Source organism: Stigmatopora argus, chromosome 20 (genome assembly GCF_051989625.1).
Source record: "Stigmatopora argus isolate UIUO_Sarg chromosome 20, RoL_Sarg_1.0, whole genome shotgun sequence".
NCBI lineage: Eukaryota > Metazoa > Chordata > Actinopteri > Syngnathiformes > Syngnathidae > Stigmatopora > Stigmatopora argus.
The window spans coordinates 5,197,621-5,207,620 of record NC_135406.1 but is presented as its reverse complement, the minus strand read 5'-3'; the positions used below and the strand labels follow the sequence as shown (position 1 = coordinate 5,207,620).

The window sequence follows — 10,000 nt, the reverse complement described above, 5'->3', positions numbered from 1 at the left end:
CTAAAATTGCGAATTTGTACTCCCAATTAAAACAATGAATATGGAGGTGAAAGGGGCGGCTTATACGAGAGAAATTGTAAAAATCAACAATTTTAAGGGTGTGGCTTATATGTGGGGCGGCTAATATGTGAGAAAATATGGTATTAGACAAAAAGTCCAAATTTGTACTCCCTGTTAAAACCATGAAAATGGGGGTGAAAATTGTGAATCAAGGGGCGGCTTATACGGGAGAAATTGTAAAAATCAACAATTTTATGGCAATTTTAAGGGTACGGTTTATATGTGGGGGCAGATTATATGCGAGAAAATACGGTATTAGACAAAAAGTCCAAATTTGTACTCCCTATTAAAACCATGAATATGGAGGTGAAAATTGTGAATCCAGGGGCGGCTTATACGAGAGAAATTGTAAAAATCAACGATTTTAAGGCAATTTTAATGATACAGCTTATATGCGGGAAAATACGGTATTGGACAAAAAGTCCAAATTTGTACTCATATTAAAACCATGAATATGGAGGTGAAAATTGTGAATCCATGGGCGGCTTATACGAGAGAAATTGTAAAACTCATCGATTTTAAGGCAATTTTAAGGGTACAGCTTATATGTGGGTGCGGCATATATGTGAGAAAATATGGTATTAGACAAACATTCCGAATTTGTACTCCCTATTAAAACCATGAATATGGAGGTGAAAATTGTGAATCAAGGGGCGGCTTATACGAGAGAAATTGTAAAAATCAACGATTTTAAGGCAATTTTAAGGGTGTGGCTTATATGTGATAAAATATGGTATTAGACAAAAAGTCAACATTTGTACTCCCTATTAAAACCATGAATATGGAGGTGAAAATTGTGAATCCAGGGGCGGCTTATACGAGAGAAATTGTAAAAATCAACGATTTTAAGGCAATTTTAAGGGTACGGCTTATATGCGGGGGCGGTGTATATGCGAGAAAATATGGTAAATCTCATTTTTGGATCATTTCTTATTGATTTTGAGGGAATTTCCAGGCCACTTCTTGTTTATTGGTCGCTTTCTGTTGATTTTTGGCCTTTTCCAAGTCATCGTCTGTTGATTTTGTGGCATTTAAAAATCCTCCATGCTTAACCAGTCGCCAACAATTCTATTCTACTCTCAATAGAAAGGTAACACCTGTAATAGTAAGGCTACTATCGGCAATTATAGAGCATTGTGTTTCCTCTTTATTCGCCGAGGCTGATACAAGAAGACGTACGCTTTTCATGTCATTCTGCAGCTCGGATCAATTGGAGAGAGTTGAAGATGGATTCATGATCTCCACATTGCTGGCATTTTGCTCATCCCCCACTGCCAGTTAATTGAAGGTGGTGATGTATCTCTTTTTGGACCAACTTTAATTAAGTTGCCTCGTTTAATCACTGCTGCCGAGTCGTGCGGCGCCGTTCCCTTCAAATCCCAATTATTCAAAATGGACTTTTAAAAAGAAAACTATGGCTGGAAAAATGGAACAAAAGGGAATTTCAATAATTTAAGGCAGTGGTGCTCTGCCTGATTTTAAAATGCCAGAAAAGTAACATATGATGACTTGGAAAAGGCCAAAAATCAACAGAAAGCGAGCAACAAACAGGAAGTGGCCTGGAAATTACCTAAAAATCAATAGGAAATGATCCAAAAATTGACAAAAAATGAGATCTACCGTATTTTCTTACATATACACCCTTAAAATTGCCTTGAAATCGTTGGTTTTTATCATTTCTCTTGTATTAGCCGCCTCCTGATTCACAATTTTCACCTCCATATTCATGGTTTTAATAGGGAGTAAAAATTCAGACTTTTTGTCTAATACCATATTTTCTCGCATATAAGCCGTACTCTTAAAATCGTTGATTATTACAATTTCTCTCGTATAAGCCGCCTCCTGATTCACAATTTTCACCTCCATATTAATGGTTTTAATAGGGAGTACAAATTCAGAATTTTTGTCTAATACCATATTTTCTTGCATATAAGCCGTACCCTTAAAATCGTTGATTTTTACAATTTCTCTCGTATAAGCCGCCTCCTGATTCACAAATTTCACCTCCATATTCATGGTTTTAATAAAAAGTACAAATTCGGAATTTTTGTCTAATACCATATTTTCTCGCATATAAGCCGTACCCTTACAATTGCCTTAAAATCGTTGATTTTTAAAATTTCTCTCGTATAAGCCGCCTCCTGATTCACAAGTTTCACCTCCACATTCATAGTTTTAATAGGGAGTATAAATTCAGACTTTTTGTCTAATACCATATTTTCTTGCATATAAGCCGTACCCTTAAAATAGTTGATTTTTATAATTTCTCTCGTATAAGCCGCCTCCTGAGTCACAATTTTCATCTCCATATTCATAGTTTTAATAGGGAGTACAAATTTGGACTTTTTGTCTAATACCATATTTTCTCGCATATAAGCCGTACCCTTAAAATTGCCTTAAAATCGTTGATTTTTACAATTTCTCTCGTATAAGCCGCCTCCTGATTCACAATTTTCACCTCCATATTCATGGTTTTAATAGGAGTACAAAATCGGAATTTGTCTAATACCATATTTTCTCGCATATAAGCCACCCCCGCATCGTAGTAGTCGTATAGTTGCATTGGATGTCTTCTAATGATAAACTTGCTCAAAAAGTTTGAATTTAGTTCTTAATAGTCACATGATTGAACATCCATGAATAAAACATTTCATTTTTTTACATATGTTATTATTATTATTTTTCAACAGTAATGGCTTTTCAATGCACAACTTCTGACAAAGGATAAAGAATATTACCAGTAAAGTGAGCAAAGTGCTGCCATTAAACTACAGGGGGTGGAATACATATATAGTGCATTTAAAAAACGCGTTGCGAGACCACCAACCCATTTTAATCCCCCACTGAAAAACAACCTTGTTCGGGATTGTTGAAACGGTTCCTTGTTACGAAGAGAGGATCACAAAGCAAATCACGGCGCTATTGTAAACCTGAAAATGGCAATTAAAGCCGCATTGTGGAAAACCCGCCATTCATGGCAAAACAAGACTGAAAACCAAGCAATTGTTGACAAAGTACAACATGTTGCCAATGAATTCCAACATTTACACCTTCTCAGGCGATTCGCCAAATGTAGTAATAACACGTTTTTGCTGAAAAAAACAAAACATGGAGTGATTTAACAAGTTAGCCGATGATCGTGATTGGACGCTACGCGGTGGCTGTGAAGCCATTGATTTGGCGCAACAAATACCGGCAATTTTTTTATGCGGTGTATCAAAGCTCAATTTTGGCAGGCGTGGGGACACTTGGGGGTCCCTCGGAATCGTTTTTTTTGTTTTTCAAAAACGCTCGGTTCAAACAGTGGGCCAAATGTTCTGGAGGGATTTGTTTTTATTTATTTTTTTGTCGTTATCACAAACGGTGAATACAAATATGGCAGTGGTGGAACATGCAAATTCCACACAAGGAAGATCAGAACACACCAGGAATCGAATTGTCTATCTAAACACCAGCTAATAATCTGATGCGCCTTATAGTTGGATCAATATTGGTTAATCGTTGTGTGAAATATTGAGTAGTTGATGGATAACACAACTCCTAACCACAACTAACTACTATTACTACAACTAGAGCTCCATTTAGTAGATCTAACACAACCCCCTTCTAGTACTAGTACAGTTTCATCTAGCATATGTATAACACAACTACTACGACTACTAAGGCTACTATGACTAATACTACGACTAAGGCTACTGCGAATACTACGACTACGGCTACTGCGAACACTGCGACTACTGCTACTACGACTACCCCTACTACTACTACCATTACTATGATGCCTACTACTATGACTATGGCAACTACCCCTACTACTACTACTGCTATGACTACTACTACTGCTATGACTACTACTACTACTGCTATGACTACTACTACTGCTATGACTACTACTATTGCTATGACTACTACTACTACTGCTATGACTACTACTACTACGACTACTGCTATGACTACTACTACTGCTATGACTACTACTACTACTGCTATGACTACTACTACTACTGCTATGACTACTACTACTACTGCTATGACTACTACTACTACTGCTATGACTACTACTACTACTGCTATGACTACTACTACTACTGCTATGACTACTACTACTACTGCTATGACTACTACTACTACTGCTATGACTACTACTACTACTGCTATGACTACTACTACTACTGCTATGACTACTACTACTACTGCTATGACTACTACTACTACTACTGCTATGACACACTACTACTACTACTACTGCTATGACTACTGCTAAGACTACTACTACTACGACTACTACTACTACTATGACTACTGCTAAGACTACTACTACTATGACTACTACTACTACTGCTATGACTACTACTACTACTAATACTCAACTAGTGGATGTATGACACAAGTCCCTACTACTACTACTCCAACCACAGCTAGCAGATGTACAACACAATCCCCTACTATTACCACCATCACTACCACTACTAATGCGTCTTACAATCAGATGTGCCTTACAAGTGAAACAAATTTTACAATAAGACAAGTATAATCACTAAAAACAACATTATCAGTTTGGTCAATCCATTTGAAATAAAAAGTAATTTTAAACGATTTTGTAACTACTGATAAGTTAACTAACCCTAGAAGCTCATCAATATTATTGTCTTTTTAACGTGAAAGGAGCCTTTGGTAAAATGACCATTTCAATTATTATCGCTTCCCCATGCCAACCATGCAAATTCCCTTGTTGAGGCCCCTTGTTGAGTCTATTTGTGTCAGACAATGAAGCAGCACATGGCGTAAATAATGCTCTAAATGGAGCAAATGAGCAGCTCTTTAACATCTTCTTCTCTGTAGGAGGGGCCGAGAAGTGTGGACTGCTCAAGCAGTAATTATATCAGGTAGCTCATTAGCACCCTCCGTTATGGGGAGGCGAACACGCTCGGCCGTCACCAGCAATTTGATGGCGGTTCGGAAAATAAATACTTGCGTGGCTAGAGTGTTTTTATCGGTCTGGATGATTGCAAGTACAGTCATGCCTCTACTAACGAACGCCTTTAGGTACGAAAGTTTCAGGTTACGACATTTTTTATATGCAAGATACGAAAAAGATTCAAGTTACGAAATCCCCCAAAAAGTAAATGCATTTCCTTATCCTTTATTTTATTTTGAATTCCCCTTATTAGCGATTTAAAAACTACAAATGCAAGATGGCACATTTTCACCCACACACACATAGGGCACACGGAAAATTCTAAAATGTACTACAAAGTGGACGGCTTTCAGGCCTGGTAGAACGGGCTTTTGCCGCCATCTGGCAGAGAAACACGGGTATTACAGCTATAATGGCCGCGGAGGGATATATTTCAGCGGCGCAGGGCATATTTTCATATTCTTTATTTATTTAAAGACATTAATAAATCATTTCCTTCTAATTTTATCACATTTTTGTGTTTCCTCACATTTTTCATACTAAATTGGGACACTATGACCAATTTTAAAGGGTTTAATTGGTAGTTGTGTGAGACCCATGGAACGAATTAGAGAATTTACATATAATGTACACTTCTACTTACGAAATTTTCAAGTTACGAAAAAAGTCTTGGAACCAATTAATTTCGTAAGTACAGGTATGACTGTATATATAAATATATATATAAATGTATCGAAGACATTAACAAATTATTTCCTTCTAATTTTATCTCATTTTTGTGTATTTCCTCACATTTTTCATACAAAATTGGGACTTGGACTAATTTTAAAGGGTCTAGTTCGTAGTTCTGTGAGGACCATGGAACGAATTAAAGAATTTACATATAATGTACACTTCTACTTACGAAATTTTCAAGTTACGAAAAAAGTCTCGGAACCAATTAATTTCGTAAGTAGAGGTATGACTGTATATGAAAATATGACAATCGTACATGAAGATGGCTTTGCTTCAAAAATTATCAGCTCAATATACGGAATAATTCTTTTAATCCAGCATAAGATGTTCCCGTTTCATAGCGATGGCCAATTGAATTTTAAAGAATTGACACCTAGATGACCAAATTTAGAACAAAGCGTTCTCCTCACTAGACTAGAGTGTCTTCTCTCTTATTCTACCATGTTTACAACATGTCTAAACGGCAAACCTGACAATGATGAAGGCGATGAAAGCAGGTCATAAATGTTGAACGTCGGAATTGGCAGTAGGGCCATTCCTCGCTTGGAATAAAAGCCGCTTACCAAGCGGAATAATGAATTCCCAACTGTGGATGAAGGCATAATACCAGATGTTGAGCCTTTTTGAACAAACAGCTCCAAGCGTCGCCACTTTTGTTTTTGGAGGTTTCAAAAACAAAAGTAGCAAAGCGTCTGACTAGCGTCGTTCTGGAGGGACGGCGCAGAGGAAAACAATGTGTTCTGCTAAGTGCTGCCCCGCCGCCAGCCGCCCGCCGCCCGCCGCCGCGTTCGGATTTTTATCTCCCAAATTGTGGATCTGCGTCTCGGTGAGCGCTCTCCTGGGGGCCGGTGGGCCAATCCTGCTCGCTTGTCGCTCAAGGAATGGCGTAGAGGGGGGAAAAATAAAAGCCAAACGAGAGACGCTAATCGTCCGCGGAGAAGACGGTTTGGGGCCTCGGAGATGTTTACACCGCTTTCAGTGGCGTTTGATGAGATGGGAAAGGCGGGGAGATGTAGATCTTTTCACCCGCTAATTATAATCTATAATCATATTATTTTTTGCCGCATCTCGACAGTACCGTTCCTTCACTAATAATACCTTATTTCAAGGGTGTCAGACCTCCCCCCCGCGGGCCGCGTTAACGTCAACTCGATTTCATGTGGGGCGGACCATTTTAGATATAATATTTAGATTTTTTTATTTTATAAATGGATTAAAAGAACTGGATTAAAGTACCTGAATATTCAGTTTTTTATAGATCTAAAACAATGTTTATTTGGGCTTTTTTTAAATATATTTTTAGATTTTACAAAATGATTTTGGAACTAAAAACAGAAAAAATGGATTAAAAAATTACAATTATTGATTTAAAGGGGGAAAATCAGGAAATTTAATATATATCTATACTCTTCATTTTAATTTGATCCTAAAACAGAAAGTCGGCACTCATGATTTACTTTCTCGGGTCGCACAAAATGATGCGGCGGGCCAGATTTGGCCCCCGGGCCGCCGCTTTGACACTTGTGGTCTAGACCAAGGGTGTCAGACTTGGGTTGGTTCGCGGGCTGCTTTAACGTCAACTCGATTTCATGTGGGTCGGACCATTTTAGATATAATATTTAGATTTTTTTATTTTTATAAATGAATTAAATCAACTGAATTAAAGGCCCTGAATATTCAGTTTTTTTATAGATCTAAAACAATGTTTATTTGAGCTTTTTTAAATATTTTTAGATTTTAAAAAATGATTTTTGAACTAAAAACACAGAAAAAATGGATTAAAAAATTACAATTATTGATATAAAAGGAGGAAAATCAGGAAATTTAACATACATCTAACTCAGTTTTGCGAATGTTGCCTTTTTGAAAACGTGTTTTTAACGTGTGGGTGTAGCGTGTATGTTTAAACAGGTGTATGTTCTGCGTCTATAAAAACGGTGCGTCCTTTGTGTGTGTAAAATACAGAAATAGCATTGATTTAGTTGTCATTTACTTGGGTTACAAATACGGCTTATATTCGAGAAAATACGAAACATGGCGAGCAGCCAACTGCGGAAAGTCTCACTATTCCAAATTCATAGAAAAGAAGCAGAAGCGGAGAAAATAAATGAACACTGACATCAGCAAAAGCCAAAACGGGAAAATGCCGCGAGCAAGAGTTTGAAACCAAAGCTCTTCTTCTTGCTTTTTTTTTCTTTTGAGGGTGCAAGTGATACGTTTCATTACTCCTTCCCGGGCGTTTCTCCCAGGCAAAAAGCCCGCCAATGACTAAATGCTAATGGAAAGCTAGTCCGCCGTGACGCGTCACCTTACGAACGATAAAATGCGAAAAAGACGTTTGGGCTCCGCTTCGGAAAAAAAACCGGAAAAATACACAGCGCGGCAGGATAAAAGCCGTGTAAACAAAATTAATGAAACACATAACGGCGCCCGTGCTCAGGGAGTATGCGCTACAGAAATTTACATTTACATTGAAAAGCAATGCAGCTTGAGGCTTAAGGACATGGGGGAGGGGGGTCTTGGGGGGGGTCCACATTGCTCACAGTGTATAGAAAATGGTAAACGCCCAACAAATTCAAGTCATCAGCAAAAAAAAAATTCAAATAACCCGAATAGGAACATAAAAAGACAACAGGTAAAATATAAAATAAGTGTTTTCTTACCGTTTTGAGATGATTCACCTGGAAGAGAAAAGAAAGATATGTTATGTCACTCTGAGAATAATAAAAAAAAGATGTAAAACGCAGAAATATGTCAATGTGAGAGAGAAAACAAGGTAAAATTTGCTATAATTGAAAGTATATGGAGAATTAGAAAAATAAAAAAAATAAAAATAAGCATCCCACAAAGTTCTTTCCATACATTACCGTATTTTCTGGACTATAAGTCGCACGTTTTTGGGAGTTTGGCTCGGCATGCAATGTTTTTTTTTTTCACTCTCAGAAAGTAATAGCTGTCAAAAGAATAAAATTAACATTATTTTTACAGGTGTTATTTTTTCTGTTGTTCGCTATTTTACTACTACTTTAATATACCATGTTTTTGGCTTCTAATAAATTTCATAAATAGAATTTATACTCTAGGGATCCTTAAATAAATGTATTTCTTTTCCTTTTCATTGTACAAACGTCGAAGAATTATTCTCATATAATATATATATATATATATATATATATATATATATATATATATATATATTTCAGCAACACGCTTATTTGTTTTATTATACATTTATGTATTTGTTTATTTATTTATCATTCATTTATGTATTTATTTATTTATTTATCATTCATCTATTTATTTAGTTGTTTATTCATATATTTACTTATTTATTATTCATTTATTTACTCATTTTTTTCATTTATTTATTCATTTTTTTTCATTTATTTATTCATTTATTTATTTGTTTATTTATTTATTTATTTATTTATATAATGTTTAACTATTTGTTTAATTATTTATTTATTTCGTTCTTTATGTATTTATTAACTTATTTTTTTATTATTAATTTATTTTTTTAATTATTTATTTTTTTCCTTCTTTCTTTCCTTATTTATTTATTAACTTATTTTTTTATGTCTAAAATGTCTTTTCCTGTGTCTGTATTCTCACCCTCTTGCTACTGTGACAATGAAATTTCCCAAATACGGAATGAATAAAGTTATCTAATCTAAATAGCGTAGCGTCGTCAATTTAGTATGTATTTATAACTTTCCCCCCCCAATCATGGCGGCTCGTAATTAGCGAAAACAATGTGTAAATAAATCAACAATTTCAATGCATTATTTCATAGCAACTTAAATAGTGACTGTCAGTCAAAGTGAATTATTATGGAGTTTCTTCATATTTAAACCATTATTATAGTGTTGTTATTATTTGATGAGTGGGAACAAAAAAATCCGATTTTTTCGTGTTTCAGATTAGATTAGATATCTTTATTCATCTCGTATTTGGGAAATTCCATTGTCACGGTAGCAAGAGGGTGAGAATACAGACACAGTTATTAGTTTTATTAGTCAGGAAGATGAACAAGAACTAGATTGTATCTAGGCGGCTTTTTAATTTATCAAATGCGATCGAGGCCGTCATAACTTTGCATAACTAGGCTGTCTATGCGACCACAATTATTGATTTTTTTTTTTTTTGTGTAGTTAGTTATGACTCCGGCGTTGTAGCGAGAGGAGCCCGGAGGCGGTGGTTGCCAGGCAACAGACATGTAGCCAAGTGGCCGGCCTTGGTGGAAAGAATAAGTCGTCCCGGCGAGGCCGTTTGCTCAAGAGCGCGAGT

The 10,000-nt window shown here is 36.1% G+C and overlaps 1 protein-coding gene across 11 annotated transcripts in view; it reads right to left on the bottom strand.

The window, feature by feature from the left end:
- Positions 1-10,000, bottom strand: part of nrxn2b (neurexin 2b) — a 390,097-nt gene that overhangs the window by 251,752 nt on the left and 128,345 nt on the right. For 9 of the 11 annotated variants that reach the window (XM_077589547.1, XM_077589542.1, XM_077589551.1 and 6 more), the window contains one exon: positions 8,377-8,394. The exons of the other annotated variants lie outside the window; for them this stretch is intronic. In XM_077589547.1, the coding sequence (XP_077445673.1) occupies positions 8,377-8,394 (18 nt within the window). The remainder of the gene's footprint in view (positions 1-8,376; positions 8,395-10,000) is intronic. 11 annotated transcript variants of the gene reach the window in all.